The sequence below is a fragment of the Macaca fascicularis genome, chromosome 10 (genome assembly GCF_037993035.2).
Source record: "Macaca fascicularis isolate 582-1 chromosome 10, T2T-MFA8v1.1".
Taxonomy (NCBI): domain Eukaryota; kingdom Metazoa; phylum Chordata; class Mammalia; order Primates; family Cercopithecidae; genus Macaca; species Macaca fascicularis.
In genome coordinates this window covers 68,019,342-68,041,550 of record NC_088384.1, presented here as the reverse complement: position 1 = coordinate 68,041,550, position 22,209 = coordinate 68,019,342, and the positions used below count along the sequence as shown (strand labels likewise).

Genomic DNA, 22,209 nt, shown 5'->3' with positions numbered 1-22,209 from the left:
GACCAGCCTGGGCAACATGGTGAAAACCTGTCTCTACTAAAATACAAAAGAAAAATTAGTTGGGTGTGGTGGCATGCACCTGTAGTCCCAGCTACTCAAGAGGCTGAGGCAGGAGAATTGCTTGAACCCGGGAGGCAGAGGTTGCAGTGAGCTGAGATCGTGCCACTGCACTCCAGCCTGGGTGACAGAGCGAGACTCCACCTCAAAAAAAAAAAAAAAAAAAGAAAAGAAAAAGAAAAGAAAAAATGCAGCCTGGACTCTGGGGAGTTTGTTCTCCTGGAGCAAGCCTCATCCAGTGAGGCATGGAAGCCACAGCCTCATTCTTCACTTGGACAATTTGGGGAAGCATTCCGAATGCATGTCTGAGCTTCCAGAGGGATCCTGCTCTTGTCACGAGTGGCAGCAACCTCTGTAATGCATTTTCCCCTTTCCCTGTCTTGCTTTCCACTTTCTTTCACTGTTTCCTGAGATTCTCTCCAGAATAAACTACTTGCACCCAAGTCTTTGTCTCAGACTTGGCTTTTGGAAAACCCAAACCAGGACACCTTTCAAGGTTGCAAACACTATGTTACAACGTAAAGCATTACTGCACTACTACAATGACATTTGAGGCTTTTGTTTGTGTGGCTGAGCCAACCTGTGCTGTCAGTTGGCCCAGGCTAGCCAGGTATTTTGGGGGGCTAGGTGTCAACTATCTTGTTCCACCATCAGTGGCCAGCCTTCTCCCCTTGTAGCTTGTACTTGAACCTTTTTTGTCCCATAGCCATCTTAATTCACAATTTAGAATTGTGAATTAGAGCTTTGTTACTCTGATTCATAGAAGCCACTTGAGAGGCTCTGTGTTCATGGCATGGCGAGGGACATTCATGCAAAGAAAAGAAATAGCTCTCTGCTCAACAGTGCACTATGATGAACACAGGATGAAGCCAGGAAGGGCTGGGGAAGACGCTACTGGGGTTCTGTCTGGGATTTCATCAGACTTTCCATAGGATGGGAATTTTTTTAAAAAGTAGAAGCACGTATCAGCTATGAGCTTCTCAGTTGCTCTTAGAAAAAAGCCAACCCAATCTGGCTCAGGTTAAAAAGGGAATACATTGCAACATGGAATCGAAAAGTTTATGATTAGTCTGGCTTCAGGTATCAGGGGCTGAAATGTGATGACATCAGGACCTTGCCTATCTCTGCCCTTTGGTCTGGGTGTACTCACCTTTGTGTGCTGTCTGCAGACTCTCAGCCTCCAGGTTCTCCTTCCAGGAGAACTCAGCCTTCCAGGTTCAAGGTCACTAGGACAGAGTAGGTGAGTCTCTTTCTGGGGGCTCTGCTTTGATTGGCCTGGTTCAGTTACAGGCACCTCTCAGAACCAATCATTATGGCCTATAGGATATTGGACTTGGGCCTTTAGTTCAGGCAGCATCTTTGCTGGTGGTGCGGTGGGTGGGTGGAGTTTCCTCCCAGAACAGGTAGACTTGGAAGGAGGGAGGGGTCTCTCCTAAAATGAAAATCTGAGGTTGGTTCTAACTAAGGGAGAGGGGATGCTGGGAGGGAGAAGTGCCGGCACCAAACTTGCAGTGTAGTTAACACTTTAAATTTCCCAGTGGAGTTTTATTGAATCTCTCTGTGCAAGTACTGGGGCCAATAAGAAAAAAAAAATGATGTCATCAGGAAGCTTATAGTCTAATGGGGGAAATAAAAATCATACTTGGATAACTGCAATGTAATAATTGTTTGGAGACACATTTCTTACTACTCTGTGTGCAGATGAAATGTGCTTTCTCACTGTTCACATGGTAGCTCCTCCTCCTTCTCCTCACCTCCTAGAGAGTCCCGATACTTGGTATCTTTGAAGAAAGGTGTTCCAGTCAGGATTGTGGAGAAGAAATCACTGCATTTCTCTCCCCTCTGCCTGACTCACTGGTGATATTTATACTCTAGGCATGAATTAAGAAAAGCCCAGAATTAAGGAAAGACTAGTTTCCTGCCCTGTTCTATAATGGCAGAGCCAAGACAGCCTGAGAGAAAGCAGCAGACAATTTTATACTCATACTCACGAATAAATTGGACTGTTTATCCAATCACAAAGGATGGAAATGGCAGTGATTTTGAGGAGCCAAGTGATGTAGAGTTGTCAAGTTGTACTCAACTGGAAACAAAAAAGTGAGTTTTAAAGAGAACTGAAGAAACACATCAGGCAGGTTTGCAGGGGCAAATATATTAGATGTATGAAAAATACAAGTATTCGGAGTATATCAGCAGAGCCCGAAGCAAGGCATATGTACAGCTGGAATGGACTATGTCATCTAAAACTGTGATCCTTAGGAAAGTATGTATTTTTTTAGAAATTATGTTTAAGAAATACTGTAATATATATTATGTATATATATATGTATAATGAGATATCATTTTTAAGCCTTATACCTATCTTTGTATTTGTAAATATTTTATATTTAAAAGAGTGGTCTCAATATTACATAAACTTCAGGTCCCATAAAACCTGGATCTGCCCCAGATTTTTAAATACAATGAAAAATAAATGTAATAGGAATAAAATAGCGATGAAATAAACCATTTAAAATATATTACTTATATTTTAACAGAACAAAATGTGGAGTTTTCTAAACTATGATGATGTTAATGTTGTTATCTTTATGAGTAGTATCTTATTGAGAAAACATGATAGAATATACTTAACCATTTTTGAAAATATTAGTTCCACACTTTGAGATACAGCTAACAGAAGGTCTGCTTATTTTAATTTAAGGTTCAGTTTATTTGAATTTTGAAGTTTAATGGCTGTCCTACTTGTAATAGATAATTCCCCAAGATGTATGGATCCAAATGGAAGAAAAGCATTATGAGCTATAACTACTAAATCAAGATACTAAATTTTCAATTTCATTCACCAATTACCCAAAGACTGTTGTTAGTATCTTCCCATCTTTTCTGACTTCAGTAGATTAATCTTGCAGCTTTTCAGAAGGTGTTGCATTTATATATTTCTAATAAATGGATTTATAAAAATCCATTTTTTAAAAGACATTGAATTTTAATTTCAAATTTCTAATAAAAGTCATTGAAGCTCTTTGTTTTGGAATTTGAAAATCAGGTTATATAATTTTGATTCCAAATTTTTAAGTGGAACATATACATGTTTTTAGAATGCACTGATTTTTATCATTTTCTTGATATAATTTATCATATGAAGACATACAAAGTTTTGATATTTATTTTCAAAATGCTCTGTCCATAGAGCAAATTTTTTAAGGAAAGCTTCTACTCTTTCACTGGTTGTTAAAGGTCACCTTGAGGGATGTGGAGCAAAAGCAGACATGAGGGGCAGTGTGTTTTCTGAAAATATCTGCTAGGTGCACACTTAGTTAGCTGGTGACCATGTCTTCCCAGAAAAGGTTAGCATAATTATAGCACTTGTCTTTTTATGAGAGAGAAATGCATAATTCATCTCTAAGTTCAACAGTTTTAAAAACTTCTTTGCCAAAAGACAATCAATGGACACGTGCATGGTATAAAAAGATTGCATGATCATGTCCCTCTTCTTCCACCCCTTTTTCTCCCCCTCCCCCTCCCCCTCTAACTCTCTCTCTCTCCCACACTCACACACATAAAATGTCCAATATGGGGTTTCCTCTTACAAAGTATGGAATGTTGGTGTCAAATTCATATATCGAAATCCTAACTCCCAATTGAGAAGTAATTAGTTCATGAGACCAGAATACATCCACCACATCCCAAGAATGGGATTAGTACCCTTGCTAAAGGGACCCTAGTGAGCTCTGTAGCTCTTTTTCTGCCACGTAAGGATACAAGAATATATCAGTATGCAATTCAGAAGAGGACCCTCACCAGAACCTGACCATGCTGGTGCCCTGACCTTAGGCACGAAGTGCCCTGCCTCAAGTGGGCAGGTGACTGGGGTCACCTTCTTCCCTCTTCCCCTCTGGGTTAAAGGGAGGCCTGTCCTATTGGAGGGACTGAAAAGGCTCAACTTTCAACCTGGGTTTCCTCTTGGAGTGGAGGTGTAGCGCCTTGACACTGGCAAGAAATTTACATCCAGGTAAGAGTTGATGCCTGTAATTGCCGTCGCTGAGTTGGGGACATTAGTGGGAGACCTCGACCCAGGCCAAGGGGGTGTTCTCAGCATCCTCTTGCCCATTGGACAGGCTGTGGAAACAGCTCATGGAAGAGAATTTAAACAGAACCTATCACCTCCCATGGCTTGGAGATCTTCTCCCAGACACCTTCTCTGGATCTTCCCTTCTCTGACTTTCTGGAAGCTTTGAGGCCATTGAGGGCAATGAATGTGTGGCCCTTTTAGCCTCCAGCTTCCTCCTGTCCTGCTGGGTTAGGAGAGCTTCGTTTGGAGGACTGCAACCTCTCCACAATTGGTGCTCCTTTCCAAGGACCATGAACAAAAGCATAGGGAAGCTCTTGCTTCAGCTGGAAAACCCATGAGAAAAATCCACCTGTACGAAGCCAGGGCCTCTACTGCTCCCCTCTTCACCCACAGAGGATGAGGCTCATCCTTCTGAGACTTTAGGGGGAGGGGCAGGAAAGGGGTCATTTGGAGAGCAGTGCTGCTCACTTGAGTCTGCAGAAGGCGTCCGCTTGCTGCGGGCTTATGCAAACCTGACCTCCAACCCCGGGGTGAAGACCTGGGGTGTACAGAGTGGAGGCAGCTGTGTAAACTGTAGGGTGGGGTATTTATAGCCTTAGTGAAGAGCACCAAACCAGCATAGAGAGCCTGAGTTAGTGCTGCCGCCCTTGGCTGTTTCTTGTGCCATTAACTGAGTGTTCCAGACATTCTTTCTCCAGTGTTGTATGAGGCTTTACAAGACTCAGTTTCTTCATCTGCAAATGGGAAGCTGTTGCCATGGCTGGCTGAGCGTTTCAGCTGGATGGTTCTCTGCATCCCAGTTTCCAAAAAGAAAAGCCGTATTCCAGTTCACAGGGAGGGGAGAGTTAATACCTCCCCTCCAAAAGAGCTGCTATGCCCCGAAGACCACTTCCCTGGGCTCCTGGAGCTCTGGGACAGGTGAGAAACACATAACTGAGCTTTGCAGTCAGCTGTGGCCTAGGGTCCTGGCTTGGCTGCTTATCCCCATCAGCATTCCCTGCAAGAGGATGGAGTGAGATGGTACAGGAAGGGTGCTTGGCACATAATGTGGGGCATAAAAGATAATTTTGCTGGTGACGCAGCAAACTTCCTCATCTGCTGCTGCCAAGGTGTCTGAAGGAGTTAATTCTCCCATCAGAGAGCAGGCAGCCCCACCTCTCCACCAGGCCTGGGGCTGGTGTTTGGAAGGGTTGCAAGCCCTATGGGACAAGGTTCACATAGGAGACAGTGTTAGGGTGAAGGCTGTGAGTCAAGGCTGTTTGTCAGGGGGCACGCAGGGAGATCCATTCTTGGTGTCAGAAATCCTTGGGCTCTCTAAGCCCCAGTTGTGGGGAGGAGGGAGGTAGGGGAAGGGAGGGAAGAGAGCACAAAAGGGTGAGCACATAGCTCTGTAATGGAAACTTGGCATCCAGCCTCACTTTGTGTCCTTCCTTAGTGCATGCGCTTGCTTCTTGAGTTGAGAGCTTGATTTCCTCCCCTTCCAGCCAGCATCCCGTGCTATCCCGACAGCCCACTCCTGTCCCCTCTTCTCAGAGCCTGCAGTCCTGCAGGCTGCCTCCACTCGTGACATGTGACATGTGAGCCTGCTGCCTCCTCTCTTCATCCCCTACCCCTCCCCTGACTAATTAGGCCAACATGCAACTTCCAGGGCCTGGCAGATGAGGAGCCAAGAATGCCATGGACAGGGGCCAAGTGTTTTTGTTGACATTGCTCAAGTGTAGCTTTGCAGAGCGGCCTCTTTGCTGTAGCGGAGAAGTCCAAGGAAGCTGGGGAGGTGAGCGAGGGGAGAGCAGGGAGGACAGCCAGTGTGGGCGCCTCTCCGTATCCCCTTCACCTTCTCACCCTCCAAGGCTTCCCAGCTGCCCACCCTCTAACCCGCCTCCCTAAGTGCAAGAAGATAGCCCTCCATGTCATAATGCGTGCGACCAGCCTGGTCTCTAGGAAATCACACAGAGCAGAGTGAGTTGCACCCAGTGGGACTTTAGTCCTTCGTTTGTAAACCTTTCATGGGGGAGGCTCCTGCCTCACTGCTGTTCCTAATTCAATCACATGTCCCTTAACAGTGGGGATATGTTCTGAGAAATGCATTGTTAGGTGATTTTGTTCTTGTACCAACACTGTAGAGTGTATTTACATAAACCTGGATGATATAGCCTATTGCTCCTAGGCTGCAAACCTGTACAGCACTTGACTGACTGTACTGAATACTGTGGCAATTGTAACACAGTGGTAAGTATTTGTATATTTAAACATATCTAAATACAGCAAAGGGACAGTAAAAATATGGTGTTAAAATCTTATGGGGCTGACTGTGCTGGCTCATGTGTATAATCCCAGCACTTTGGGAGGTCAAGGTGGGAGGATCACTTGAGGCCAGAAGTTTGAGACCAGCCTGGGCAACATAGGGAGACTCTGTCTCTACAAAAAATAATAAAATTAGCTGAATGTGGTGGCATGCACCTGTAGTCCTAGATACTGAGGAGGCTGAGGTGGGAGGATCATGTGAGCCTCGGAGTTTGAGGGTGCAATGCACCATTGCACTCCAGCCTGGGCAACAGAGCCAGACCAAAAAAAAAAAAAAAAAAAAGTTGACCACTATCATATATGCCTTCCAACGCTGACAGAAATGTCACTTTGCGGTGCATGACTGTAACTTCTAGGGAAATAACCTCTTTGAAATAAGTCCAGTGAGACTTATTTACCTCTTCATTGCTAACCTGTTATAAGGTGCAGGCTACATTATTGAGCTACTTTACTATAGCTGTATAATGAAACCAGGATGGATTTCATCCTATCCCAGGATCTACCAAGAATTTGTCCTTTGAGGTCACTAGACCTGGGTTCAAATCCTCATCCTGCTACTTCCTCACTGTGTGACCTTGGGCAAGATATTTAACCTCTCTGTCCATCAATTTCCTTATTTACAGAAAGGAACTAGTATTTCCATGTAGGGCTTTCGTCCATGAAGATGAAACATGGTGAAGAATGGAAAGATTTCTGCACATCACAGACATTCAGTGAATAGAAGCCATGCTAACTATGAAATGATGGTTGATGTAGCCATGGATTGACTCTGATCTTAGCAAATCGCTTATCCTCTGACTTATGTACTCTAAAGGTAAAGTGACCCCAGAACCAACTGCCTCTTCCTAGCTCAGTAGGAGTTTTGCGAGAACAGATGAACTGTGCTATAATATTGTCAAACTTGGTTCTCTGTGGGAAGGAAACGGATGCAATGTATTGCTTCATCATTTTTTTCTCAGACTCTGGTCTCTGTGTTGTTATGTCAGCCCTCAGTGGTCAAATACATTTTTATTGAGATAAAAGTTTGCACATTTTGGAATCCAGAGGTGCTGCCTTAAGAGTCTAATTCCTGAAGATATTGAATCATTATGTTTAAAAATCCTCTAATTTTCTGCTACAATAGCTGGCTTTATTTTTACATCTCTTAATTGGTATCAGCTTTTCTCTCAGAGTTACAGAACCATGGAAACTTGGCATATGAAGCAACTTGGAAGTCATTGGAAGGGATACTCCTGCTTCTTTTTAAATCTTTGGGGTCTTCCTGAACATTAAGATTACAGTACCACAAAGCATGTCTCCTTGACCCAGATTATAAGAACAATGGAATAGCCACGCTGCTGGCCACAACATGACTCTCTCTTTAGGTACTGCGTAGATGGGCAGATGTTGTGGTGCTCAACATATATTACTCGGTTCTGATCTCTTCAGTGCCATCTGGTACAGTGCAGCTTCTAGCACCTGCCTCTCATTGCCCAAGGCCTTTTTCTGGGCATCACCTTGGACCTCCATGTGGCAGATTGGAAATGGCTGGGGGATTATGTCCTCTTTCATCAGCTTCAACCAATGTTAGACCAGGAGTAGCTGGATGAATACCCAAGCTTCCTCACCTCTTAGGTGTCCGAGATGCTTGTCTACAGTGGTCCCCAGAGCTTTCCAGAGAGGTCAGTTTCTAGTTATTCATATTGGCAACTGACTTAAAATGCACCTACTATTAGCGTTTCCTGTCCTACTCTGCTCTTCTACTGATTCTTCTTGGGATCACCTCCCGTATAAACCACCTGCTCTCAAATCCTTCTCTCAGGGGCTGCATCTAGGGAAACCCAGTCTGAGACCGAGGAGATGCCCTTCTCCACACTTTCAGATTATTTGTGATAATATGGGAGTTTAAGGCTACTAACCTTATCGTTTCTTCGTGAGGCTTTGAAATTTTTTTGCCTCTATTCATCACTATTCTTAATCATAAGAATCCACCATTCAGGTTATCCAGACTACACAAATGCCTTCCTTTAACCTTGAATTATCTTCGATATTGTCCTCATAATTTGGGCTAAGCTGATACATGTGGCCGCCATGTAGAATTTTGTATTTCAAGAGTCTGAAATTATTGTTTCTTTTCATTAGACTCCACATTCTTCCTCCATTTTTTGGGGAAAAAACCTGGGGGGCTCTCCTGGATGGTATGCATAAACTGTAATTTGATATCTTGCTAAATTTACACGTGGAAGCAGGGTCGGTGTTTGAGGAAGACCTCAGTTCATGAGCTACTGATATTATGTGCATCATGTTAGCTTAGGTGAGGTGCCCACAGGCATTGTGATTTCCAGACACTTCCATGAGTCTCACTTTCTCCACTTATAAAGTGGGAATAATTATTTCAATGCATACCTACTGAGCACCTACCCTGAGCCAGCAGTGATCAGGTGCCTGAGAGGCAATGTCCACACTCTTGTTTTCTTTCTTGAGCAGCGTTGTGAGGTTTGAGTTCAGTAACAAAGGAGAAATCATTTGGGAAACTGAATCGCTGTAGAAGTAGAGGAGAGGGCAGGATGCCCTCCAGCTCTTCAGTGACCACTTCAGACACTGTGTTGGTGTGGTTGGGTGCACCATCTGGCCTTCTGTGAAGGCCACTGGGCCCATGGGTTAGGCCCACATCTTGTGTTTTGATCCATTTTCTGCCCACGGCAAGTTTGGACACTCAAGAGGCAGCATTGCCTCAGGTCCCTTCTTCAGTGCCAAGCCCCCGGAAAGAGCCACTTTGGCAGCTTGGCTTGCTGTCTGTGTCTCTCCATGGCCCCATGACGCCAGGTCCCACCTGTTATGTTTCTGCCTTCATCTTACCTGATCTGTCTATGGAGTTCAAGGCTGTTGGCTACTCTTTCCTTCCTGAAATTATCTTTCTGCTTACCTTCCACGACACCTGCTTTCCTTGCTCTTTTCCTTCCATTCATAATCCCTTCCTGAATCCTTTTGCTCTGTCTCCTCTCTGAAGGATATTGTGTTCTTCCATTCCTTCTCCCCAGTGACCCCTCTTCTCCACCGGGAGACCCCATCCATACATGTGCCTCTCACCTTTCCCTGTTGCTGATGATTTCCCTGAGGTTTGCTGTGGCTCTGCTTTTTACCCTGAGGTTCCTGCACTCACATTTGCACGGGTGGCATACCTCCCATTCCGTGCTCTGCAGACTCTTCAAACTCAGCGTGCCCCAAACAGAATGCACTGCACTGGCTGCTTCAGTGTGATCTTTAGCCTGTGTTCTTTCTTCTGGCACCTCCACCCCCACAGTCATTGCAGCCCTGAGCCCTGTTACCTACTCTCCCAACCTACTATTTCCTAGTTCATGCCTTCATCTCTTGTTCATTGGAAACATGCTGTGTGGCACTCATGAATCTATGCTTTGGGGATGGCAAATTATGTCTTCGCTTGATAACCCCCAGAAGCAGATTCTGAAGTATGTTCAATGGTGGGTGGTTCATTTGGGGGCTGGTTTCAGGAGATACTGGCAGGGGCTAGATCTCAATAGGCTGGAGTCAGCTATTGTTGACTCAGTGGAGCTGATTGTGTCCATCTCTTCTGAACCCCATTTTCAATGATGTCATGTGGGTAGCTAGGCATTGGCTACAATGGGAATATTGACACCACAGAAATTGGCCAGTGGCTACAAAACAGAGCTTTTCTTCCCCTTTGAGAGTTGGTTGTTAAACATTTCTCAGGATGTCACTGGGAGCAGGGAATTGAGACAGGGAAGGGGGAGCAGTTGATCAAGTGTGCTTTATCAAGAGAGTTACACAGTAGACAACTGGAGCTTGATCCCACTGGGAAGAATCTAGAATCCAGTTTAGAACACACACCTCAAAGTCATCCCACTGGTGTGGCGAGGAAGCCATCAGGCAGCTAGAGGCAGGGTGGCCGGGAGTGCAGGCAGGGTTGAACAAGTGATGGCTGGTCGGGGCACCGGGCACGCAGTGTCAGCAGAAGCTGAAACCCAGCTGTGAATGACGTGTGGTTATTGTCTTTGTCTCCCCAGAGCTTGACCTCATGGACCTCATAGGGGAAGACAGAAAGTGGATGATGGGGAGGAAGCTCATGCAGGTGAACGACACTCTGACTTCCGAAGATGCTGGACTCCGGAACGGCAAGAACTGCACCGAACCAGGTAACAGTGCTGGCTACTCATGGGCAGCAGCTGTCATTTTCTCTTGTGGCTAAGGAAGAGGCAGCTGCTGTGTGTTTTCTTAGAATATTAATCCAGAGAGCTTCTAAGGATGTTTAGGATGGGAGCCTAAGAAACTTTCAGGTGACATCCTGAGGGACTATTAGGGTATGTTTTGACCTCTGTGTTCGTTTTCTACTGGAGCTGGGGCTGAGTCAGAGACAGTGACACTCCTGATGTGGTACTGAGGTCGGATGTGGAGACTGGTGCTGCCAAGTGAGAAACTAAGGCAGGAGCAGGATGGGTGAGGATGTTTTGTGGTTACCTTTGCTTTGATCGCTTGGGTCCTTTCTGGCTGGTTTTTAATCAGGAACCTTGTTCCTATCACAGTAGAGACACCGGGATTGGGCCAGATCCTCACCCACGATGTTGATCTTCTTGGAAGAGGCGGATTTTCATTTATTGTTTGTTAGATTTGATATCTGTTGCGCCATTCCCCAGAAACATATATGGAACATTTTGTCTCTGAGGTTACTGAACTGAAAAAGAAAACAAACACAAAGCAGATCAAAGGGAACGAAGGGCTGTAAGGACCCAGCCCACCAAGCCTCAGGGACATGACAGGCACCCCTCTGGATGAATGAGGTCCCTGAAGGTTCAGACGGGAGTTGGTAAACTTGTTCTGGAAAGGGCCAGATGGTAAACACTGTAGGCTTTGCAGGCCACATATTGCATCTGTAGTATATTCTTAAAATAATTTTTTATAATGCTTTATCAATTTAAAAATCATTCTTAGCTCACAGGTTGTACCAAAACAGGCGATGGGATGGAGTAGGTCTGTAGCCATGTTTTGTCACTTTGACTTGGACCTCGAAGTCCTCTGGGGCTTTCTGTCCTTACTTGGTGGGGATTGACCGCATGTGTGCCACTGTCCAGGGCCCAGGAGCTCAGTGACATACTGATCTTCCATCCAAAGGCCTGTCTCATCTTTAGTGTCAGCATGGAAGGATATAAACAATCTCTGCTGCAGCCCAAAGAACTACAAGTTGTTGAGTACAGAAGACATGTCAGAGAATTGCAGGTCTGGATCTGTTGGGAAGATGGGTGGAAGTGCCCTTCCCACCATACTTAGACTCTTAACAATCAGCTTTCAAGCAAAGCTGAAAAGAATTCAAAATAGGTTATCTGCTCCATCTCCACCACCAAAAAATATCCTACGTAGTCTGTGTTCCTCAAGCTGGGGAATCCAAAAGTTACTGTGGCTGTTGTTCCATGCTCACAAGGAACATTTTTCACTTGAAAGTGAAGCAGCACAAGGGCAGCTACGTGAGCTAGAAATGAAAATGGGTATGAAGGGGTCAAATGCCCCACTGAGGGGCTGAGCCACGTGTAGTCTAAAAAACAGAGATTTCCAAGGACTAGCCTGAAAAGGCGTTGCAGGGAAGGCACAGGTTCTGGGCCAAGAACAGATCTGGTCCTGTAGTCAGTTTTCAACATCTTTGTCCAACTAATAAGCTGATTAGTATTAATCAGCTAATAGTATTAGAAAGGCCAGTTGTCACTCCTGGTGTGGAAAAGAACGGAATCAGACAGGACATGGTGACCAGCTCTGAGCATTAGGTTCAGCCATATGCAGACCCAGCAAGGATGGGGGGATTCTGTTCTCTGTTGCTGGGGTGTGTTTTGGGGGCAGGTGATTGGTCTCTCTGTGAGTGGCATTGCTCTCTGTATTGGGAAATGCCTTTCTCAGAGTGACAGATGTAGAAGCATAAAGCGCATTAAAAGTCATTCCAAGAGAGGAAATGACTCAGCCTCACAGATAGAAAAGAAAATGTCTAGGTAGATAAAAAGAACGCAAACCCAGGACCTGCCCATGTTGGCAGGGGGCACACGGGGAAAGGGAAGAGAGGAAAGGCTTTAGGAGAAACTTGGGAGGAAGCAAAAGCAAGCTGAGTCGTGTTGCGAAGAGCAGGTCCAAAGGGAATATGGAACCAGGAGGGACAATCTTGATTTCCTTACCTGCAGACCAAAAGGACTGGGCTTGGTTTCTGGGGCCCTTGATTCAGAACCAAATTCCACAGGGAAGATGATCATGCCCGAAACAGAAGTTCTGTTCAAATCCTAACACATCAAGGGCTGGCTCAGAGCCCATGTGCTTCATGAAGCTCGCTTGGACCACCCCAGACTGCAGCATTCTTTTCTGACTGCTGCTGGTATAAAATATCTCCACATGTGCTGTTAAATGTTGTCATTCAATGGCAATTTCAATTCAAATGAATTCAAACCAACTAAAATTAAATATTCAGTTTCTCAGTTGCACCAACTACATGTCAAATACTCAATAGTTGGATCACAGTTGACAGCACAGGTCCCAGAACATTTCCATCATCGCAGAAAGAGCTATTGGACAGGTTGGTCAGAACTTGCAGTTGTCTTTGGACGTATCTCCTGTCTTTCCAGCCCAATTGCAAACATCTCAAGGGTGTAGAGCAAATATGTAAATCTGAGGGCCTTATCTCTAACTGGGGTCTTAGAGTCACGCTCACCTGAAGCTGTGGACTTCGGCCAAATAGCCAGGTTCTCTGAGTCTCTGTGTCCTTCTCTGGAAGTTGACATAATCATTCTGACCTTTCATGATTGCTGTGAGAATTAGTAATAAAGTGTGAACAGCTGAGTGTCCTGGGTTTGATGGCACCATAGTAGGAGTGTATTCGTGAATTTCCCACCTTCTGTCCTGGGCCATCATTATGGGTGGGGCACAGTGCAAGATTCCTAGAACAATATTCTCCAGCTACTCCCTGCAAGAGCAAGTCTGTCAACAGGACACACTGCAGGTAGCCCAGGTCTGAGCAGATCGTCATCTAGACAGGAGGCTTCAGTACCATCTACTGAGGTAGGCAAGCCCTGAAGACCTCAGGCATGGCAATGAGTGCCATCACCTCTGCTGCATCGACTATTTCTAACAACAGGATCAGAACATTGCTATAGACACCTGTGAGCCCTGGTTACCTCCATGCCCTTACCAGAATGCTGTCGAAGATGGCTTCTCGGTCTGGACTGGACAGATATTTTATGAAAAAAGTTGAGAGCCAAAGCACCCATAAGGTCCTGATTTAGAAGCATCATTTTAATAATATTCATCTTCTCTACCTCTAACTTGTTGTTGGGTGAAATGATTGAGCAGGAGTGAGGTGAGGGCAGGTTCATTCTAAAGCATTGTTCAGTTTTCCTTAAGAGGCCCTGGGCACGATGAATATTACTTGTGCCGGTTAAACATAGTGCTGTCTGCCCTCGAAAATCTTAGAGAGGCTAGGAAGTGAGCCCTGTGGTTCCTGGACTCTCTCCCTTTCTATTTGCGATGATGTCAGCGGCAGCAGTACGCTTAACAGAGCCTGCAGAGCAGGCTTCCCTCTATGCTTGGAGAAGTGAGTGTTTGCATAGGGACTTGAGTGTTTGGGGTGTAGTGTGTGTCCTGGCTGTCTGAGTTATGGTGGCAAGGTCACAGGCAGGAGTTAATTTAGCATTTGTCATAAAGTACACCCAGCTGCCACTTGTGATGTCATGGGGCTTCTCGGACTGTGCTGTCAGAAACCCTGGCTTTAGATGCTATTAGAGGAAGGCTGTAGATTCAAAGACTGGAGACAGAGTTACCTCTATTCTGGCTATATTCCCTGTTGGGGCGTAAGGCTAGTTTGCCTCTCAGATGACCATTTCCTCACCTATAAAATAGATCTTCAACTACATTTATCCCTGCCCTTGCACAAATCCACTTATTCCAAGAAATTTCAAGAATAGAAATTCAAGAAAACTTCTTCCCCTAGACACTCTCCCATTTCCCTTAATAACTGCTGTGTTTGCAGAATTCCATGCCATACCTCAAGCCTTCCTCTACTCCCTCTCCCCTCCTCCCCTTCCCTCTCCCCTGCCTTCTCCCTTTCTGTCTGTCTGAAAACCAGGAGCACAGAGTGCCCAGTTTTGGTGCCAGAGAAAGCCCAGGGTGCTATCTTCTTATGACAGCTGCTACTTTAAGGATATATTACTTTATACATTTTCTGCTTTCAAAAGAATGACGCTGGGCGCTGTGACTCATGCCTAAAATCCCGCACTTTGGGAGTCCAAGGCGGGTGGATTACTTGAGGCCAGGAGTTCGAGACCAGCCTTGGCAACATGGTGAAACCCCGTCTCTATAAAATATACAAAAGTTAGACAGATGTGGTGGTGTGAGTCTGTGGTCCGAGCTGCTTGAGGGGTTGAGGTGGAAGGATCGATTGAGCTTGGGAGATGGAGGTTGCAGTGAGCCGAGATCACACCTCTACACTCCAGCCCTAGGTGACAGAATGAGACCTTGTCTCAAAAAAAAAAAAAAAAAAAAAAAAAAAAAAAAAAAAAAGCTCTTTTCCTTTGCCCCTTGAAGACCCAGTTTTGGTGGAAATTTGTGATTTTTTTTTTTACCTTCAGAACTGCATGAACAAGACTGACCTCCGGGCTCCAACTTTTCTTTGCAATTGTTCCAGCTCTCTGTGAATTTTTAAGGTTGTTTTCTTAGCCTGACACTGCCGATTTCATCTGAAGCCTGGAAACATTTTTTTTTTTTCCTTTTGGCAAGTAACACTTGAAATTGTTTACTCAGATGACCTATTAAGAGAAATTTAACTTTGAATAAATTTGATCCACGGAAAATTAAGTTAGCTAAATGTAGTATTGAAGATGGTAGACAACTGTAGCAGAAATTAATTCTTTGTAATATTTATTTGTACACTTTGCAGAATTTTATTTATTCTGCACTTTGCAGTCTGTCTCCAGAAAAATATATCATCTTTTGGTTTTTGGTTCTTTGATATTTTAAGGAAATGAGCTTTTCCTCAGAGTACTTTTTTCAAGTAAACTTTGGAAGAAGGAAAATATTTAAAATGATGGCCTTTGGTGTGGGCTTCTCTGCAAGATCACTGGATTTCCCTTGATAAAGGATCATCCCACTCTGTCTGGCTTAGCTGGGCCTAAGGCCTCGGAAGGTGAAGAGGACGGTCGGCCTGTGTTGCAAGACCAAAGTCAGGCTGGCAGGGCACTGCCCTGTGGGGATGGTCAGGAGTGCCTACAGGTCAGGTGTTGACTGGAATGGCCAGAAGCCCACGTTTAACAGTTAAATGTGAGCTTCAGTCGACGAGGGAAACCAGGAAGTCTATATGAGAGAAGCAACAGGAGGGGAGGTTCAAAGGGTGCCTGTGGTCCGTAAGCAAGAATTGGAGCCCAGGCACAGACCAACAAGCAGAAAATATGCATTCAGGGTACTGGCCATGAACAGTGTCAGGATCCTGCTGTTTGGGGTTTAAACTGTAACATCAGAGTGGGCTAGTTTAAAATCACAGGGCTGGACATGACCAGTCTACAAAGCATGATAGGGCCAACATTCTCATCTTTTACATGAAAAAAACAAGAACCAGAGGGGATAAACAACCTGCCCAAGGTCACAGGGCTTGTCAGAAGTGAAGTAGGGCCACCCAACACCCGTGCAGTGCTCAATACCCGTTAATAATTGAATAGAAAATCTGAGGTCTGCACAATCTAGAGTAGCACTGTCCAATAGGAACATAATGTGACCTACAGTGTAATTTTAAATTTTCTATTGGCTACATTACAAAAGTACGAAGAAACAGGTGAAATTAATTTTAGCAATATATTTTATTTAACCAAATGTTTCCAAAATACTAGAAGTGACAAATTGCAATCAGGTTAGTGTGGTTATTGCTGGGTTTGAACCCAAGAAAGAACTAAGTTTAAAGACTTAAGATTCATCTGGACATTATTTCACTAGCTCACGTAACTTGAACTTCTTTCTGAAGTTGTAATTCTCATAATGATTCAAATCATAGTTGTTGACATTCGTAAGTGGAACAGATTTGGAACTAATGTGATCTGCTTTTTAATTTGTATCAAATTGTTTGCTGAATTACTTAGATAGGGTAATAATAGCTGCTGTAACAGAGAAGTCCTCCAGATTTCTATGTTAATGCAAGAGAAGTTTATTTCTTTCTCATGGAATGTTCTAGTCTATAGTTGCACCTGTTGCAAGAAGGGGTCTATGAACTCCAGATCCTTCTAACTTTAGGCTTTTCCCTCCTCAACTTGGCTTCCAAGGTTGCTGGGCTTCTTTGCATTAAGAGGAAAGAGCATGGAAGATTTAGGGTAGCAGAGTTTTAGGGACTAGATGCTCACTGATGCTCACATTCCATTGGCAGAGCTTAGTCACGTGACAACTTCTGACCTCAAGGAAGGCTGGGCCATGTACATTAGTGGAATGTAGAAAGCAGAAGAGGAAACAGATTTGGTGAACTGCTAGCTAGTCTCTGCTACATTAATTTTCCCTAAACTTGTTTCTTTTGAAAAAGCAAATTTCCCAATTTTTCTTTATGCTTAAATCATTTTCAAAAGCCAAATACCACCATTATAGAAAAATCATAATCCAAATTTATGTCTGCCAAGGCTGACTATAGCTCTTGCTTTAATCTTCATAATTCTTGCCTCATCAAGTGAAACAATTTGATTCTCTTTTTACCTTGTGGGGGTCATCAGTGAGGTAGAAATTGTCCCAGTGGTGCCATTTGCAAATTGCATCTTTTCTTTGGTAATGAAAGAACCCTGGGGAAAATAATGAATGCTTTTGTATAGATGAAGTCATTTGGCAATTGTGTGGAAAGAGCTTGGGTTCTGGAGTAAATCCTAAAGCCCAATTCCATCACTTTCGACCTATGTGATGCCAAGTGGCTTGCTAAGCTCTTTGGACCTCATTTCCACCCTCTGGTAAAATGCAAATTAAGGTGCCTTCTTCCCAGGCTTGTGGTACTCATTCAGTGAAGTGAGCTTTGCAGAGCAGCTGAGCCCTCAATCGTAGTACGTGCTTAATAAATTGTAGCCACATTATCTTTGCTACCAGAAATACAGTGGAAGGTAGACTGATGGAGATCATTTATGGGGACTTTACCTCTCTTCAGGCACGTTAGAACTCTGTGGGATTAAGATTGTTTTAATGATGAAGAGATTATTTAGTGTCACTCAGCAGCAATACCACATTCTTGCAGGTTGGGCTGCGTGTAGGAGACATCCAGTGGTATTAACTACAAGGCTTCTGACTAATAAGTTTCTGGCCTAAGAGTCCACTATGTCAACAAACAGGATGAAATAGGGAGTAGAGGATTTTCTACTTTATACTAATGAAGAGTTTAAAAATCTCAGGCTCTAGGAGAAAGGGCCAGACACTATTTGTTTTTTCTAGCTTTGACATCCCTTTAGGGCATTTTTTAAAAGACTGTTCTTTAAAAGCAGCCCGGGCAGCCTAATTTGGTGAGTGGTGTCTGGAATCTTTCTGATACACAGGTGAAGGATGATAAAACTCTGCTCTTAGATGCAGAGATTTTGTGGATCTATTTGTAAAGTACTGTAGACATTTCAAAGCATTTTCACATTCATTAGCTCATTGGAACACATTTGGCCCTTGGAACAAATACCTCAAGGTCAGGAAAAACGGTATTATGATGCCCAGTTGATAGATTAGTTAGTCTGAGAGCAAAGCAAGTTGAGTTAAAGAATTGAGGATTCAGAGTCATAAATGCAAAAACAAGCACGGTGATTATTGTGTCTAGTGGCTTCTAAATCCTTTTCCTCTAAGCCAGGGCTCAACAAACAAGAGCCCTTGGCCACAGGGGGCCTGTCGACTATCTTTGTGAATAAAGTTTTATTTTAACACAGCCACCACACACATCCATTTATGTGTTTCTGTGGCAGCTTTTGCTCTATGAAGGCTGAGTTGAGTAGTTGCAACACAGACCACAGGGCTTGGAAAGCATAAAATATTTATTCTTGGTTCTTTACAGAAATGTTTGCTGCTGCCCCCTAGTTCCAGGCTCTGTGACGGTTGCCTCATGTGCTCTGCAGGGGAGGTTGAGGCAGGAATGACATTTCCAAGGTCCTCTCTACTTTCCCTGATCCTTTCCCCGGGTAGTGCCTGTGCCGTATTGCATATTTTTAATGTCATCCCTGGGCTGGGGGATCTGTGATTCAGGTACTGTCTCCGCCTCCCACCCTTACCCACTTTCTCACAATCAAAAAACTCCAGTATTTTTCCTTTCATATGTTAGGGATCTGTTTAAAATTTTATTTGAGGAGTAAAATTTTACCGCCTAAAAGAGCTTGAAATCACAGGCCTGGAATACCCCTTGCTCCAGAGCATCCGGGTCTCCAGACCACATGTCTAGTACTCATTCTACCTTGGAATTGCTTTCCTCTGGGGTTCCACAGTAAAGCAGCCACTTAGGGCTGTACACCTGTCCTCCTGGCTTGTTCTGCACGAGGACAGTTTCCCCAGGGCTCATCTCACAGGCACCCCCGGAGCAGTGAGCAATGTACTCAACTGTGTGTAGAGGCCATCGGTATTATAGTGGGGTGCTGGGAACACCCACATTGGGGCAGTGGAGAGCCTGCAAGGGAAGTCCCCTCCTGGTCCCAGTACACCTCTTGGTTGCAGTGTGGCCTGTGACAGTGATGAGCCACATAGTGCTGCTTCTCCTGGCCTAGGAGCACATGTGGCCTTGCATGTCTCCAGCCCTCTGGGGTTCACTCCGCCCCACCTGGCTCCCCACTCCTCAGTCATTTCTGGAGCAGCAGTGTGCCCGGGGGACTTGGGGCTCTTCCATCTTTTACTGAGATTGTTACACAGATAATCTCATTTTGCAGCTGAAGCTTCAGGTTTAGAGACATGAGAGGCATCTCCAGGGTTCCCTGCTAGTTGGCACTGGAGCAAGCACCAGGACTCTGAGGTTGCCTGTCTCCCAAAGCCTTGTTTGTGTGTGGTCAGCCTTAGGTCACATAATCTGGGTTGCCAGGTGGGCTCTGTTCTGCCCCCATCTAAGTGCTCTCAGATGTCTTAGGACCAGCAGCAGCAGCACCTGGGTGCCTGTTACAAATGCTCATCCTTGAGCTGCACCTGAGCCCTACTGGATTGGAACCTCTGAAAGGCAGACCCAGCCATCTGGGTTGTAACAAGCCCTCCAGGGGCTTGGGAGGCACACTCAAGTGTGAGGACCCCTGGCTTAGCTCATTGGAGGCACCTGTGGGGATTTTAAACCCAGGTCCACCCCAGGCCAGGAAAATCTCAGCCTCTGGAACTGGGAAGCAGGTGTCAGAGGTTTTCAAGCTTCCAGGGGGTTATGGTCTGAGTGTTTGTGTCCCCCTAGTATTCATTTGTTGAAATTCTAACTCCCAAGGTGATAGTATTAGAAGGTGGAGCTTTTTTGGGGGGGGGGGCAATTAGGTCATGAGATCAGTCCCCTCAGGAATGGGATTTCGTGTTCTTATAAAGGAGGCCCGAGAGAAGGCCCTCACCCCTTCCACCGTGTGAGGCTAGAGTGAGAAAGCGTCATCTATGAACCAGAATGCAGGCCCTCCACCAGACACCAAGCCTGCCGGCATCTTGATCTTGGACTTCCCAGCCTTCAGAACTGTGAGAAATAAATTTCTGTTGTTTATAAGCCACCCGGTCGATGGTGTTCTGTTATAGCAGCCTGAACAGCAGGTGGGAATGCTGGCCTGTGACCCACCTCTGTGCATGGGCGGTCTCTGTCAAGCTGGCTCAGGGGAGAATAGCTGGGCTTGCCAGGCCTAGAGTCTTCAACAAGCTGGCAAACAGATGAATAAAGGGAGACCTTCAGCCACATGCAAGACACCAAACCTGTCTTCCAGCAGGGTCCATGTGAGTTCAGCACTCCTCCCAAGCCCTGTGAACATTGGTTTTTTTACTCTGTCTTGGAGGCCACAGGTTTTGTTTCTAAGCTTTCTTGCCCTGGGAAACACCAGGGTGTGTTTCACCCTAGCTGCATTTTAAAATCTCTTTGTATCAAAGTCAAGAGGGAATGTTCCTGCCTTGTCCCATTTGTGGGTCTAATCTTTCCGTCTGGTCCTCAGTTGCCTCAGCATTTGCCACTCCCACCCACTCAGAAGCCAGGGCTGGCCGAGGTACAGGGCAAGATGCCCATGGAACTGAGGACAGGGCCTTGGGGCACATCTCCCGGCTGTTCTCTGACACTCCCAGGTCTGGGTGGACTCTGGTGCTTCGGGGTGGAATGAGGCCCAGGGAGGCCCAGGTAGGCCTCGTCTCTCTCCCCAAAGGCTCTCCCAGCCTGACAAGTTTCTCAGCAGGCTCCATGAACAATGGGGGTGGCCTGGCTGAGGGCTGTGAAGGTCAGGGATGGTCTGAGCTACTTCAGTGAGCGCGCTTTGGTTTGGACAGAGGCACCGAGCACAGTCTATCCCTGGCTAGTGGGCCAAGGCCATGTCTCAGTTTGTGTGCCTTGGGGTAGGCCCCACTGAGGCCTAGGACTATGCTCACATGCCACCTTGGAGAGTAAGTGTAAATAGGTACATGTCTAGGCTATCCTACGGGCGCTTCTGAGGTTCCTGATAGAGTGTGAATCCCATTTTGCTTGGCTGAAATGTCTGTAATAGAACAATAAAATCCTTGAATTAAAGATTAGCAGTCTTTTTTAGAAGCTGACTCAGAACAAAATGGATTTGGGCCCAGCCCAGTGGCTCATCCATCCCTGTCAAAACTTTTGTGCCAGGAGCTCAGCCTGGCTCCCCAGCCCTGAGCCTGCAGGAGACCTCAGGGCCCATTCAGTGTCCACGTCGTTGGGATCAGGGACACTGGTATGGGGGAAAAAAAAAATGGCGACAAGCTGCAGACCCCTGGGACAGGCCATTCTGGAAGCAGCAAAGGACTGGGTCCAAAGAGCAGGCTGGACTCAGTGAAGCTTCTGTGACCTCAGTTGATAAATGGGAACTCACAGTACCCACCGTGTCTTGGGGTCATGAGGAAACCTTTCAGACAGAGAAGGAGAGGCCACATTTTGTAATTGTAGGTACTTCTGAGCAGAGTGAGAGAGGTAGGGCCTGGGCACCACAGGCCTGAGGAGGACCCATGGGCTATGGGACCCTTGACCGGCCACCTAATCTCTCAAAGCCTTGGTTTCCTTCCCTGAGAAGTGGGGATCATTCATGGGTTGGTGGAATAAAGCATGTTAAGTCTTTAACACACAGCCAGTGCTCGGTCCCTGAGTGGGTGTCCATTTTCCAAGCACCCACTTTGCAACAGTCCTGAGGGGTCCGGCAAACAGAGTCTCAGTTTGTCACACTTAGGAGATTGTGGTTATTATTCATGCTGCTGATTCCTTTCTCCGATTTTTAGGGCATGGGAGTTTTCTACCATGGGAGGCAGGTAAAATGAATCTGACAGGCACTAATACTACAAAAACCCAGGCGGGAAGTAAAAATAGTCTTAGTTGTCAAAGCATAGGAGCCAGTCACAGGAACAGCCTGTCAGTATCAAGATGAGCCTCTCCGTGGAGCTTTTCCTGGGGAATGGGAATTCCACTTCTGCTGAAATATTGTTGACTTGCCCTGGACAAATGTATAGAAAAATCACGGATGATGGGGGTTTTGGTCTTTAGGCCGAGTATGCAGGCTGGGTGTGTAGAATGGATAGCAGTGGTCGCAGGGATGAGGTGGAGAGGCAGAAGCAGGTGGAAAAGGAGGGCTTGATCTGCACTTGATTCTGACCTTTTTGTCATAGTCTACTCG

At 45.5% G+C, this 22,209-nt stretch overlaps 1 protein-coding gene across 5 annotated transcripts in view; it reads left to right on the top strand.

The window, feature by feature from the left end:
- SLC24A3 (solute carrier family 24 member 3) overlaps positions 1 to 22,209 on the top strand; it is a 503,791-nt gene that overhangs the window by 52,301 nt on the left and 429,281 nt on the right. For all 5 annotated transcript variants that reach the window (XM_065522715.1, XM_005568241.5, XM_015457749.4 and 2 more), the window contains exon 2: positions 10,459 to 10,587. In XM_065522715.1, coding sequence (XP_065378787.1) covers positions 10,459 to 10,587 — 129 coding nt within the window. The remainder of the gene's footprint in view (positions 1 to 10,458; positions 10,588 to 22,209) is intronic.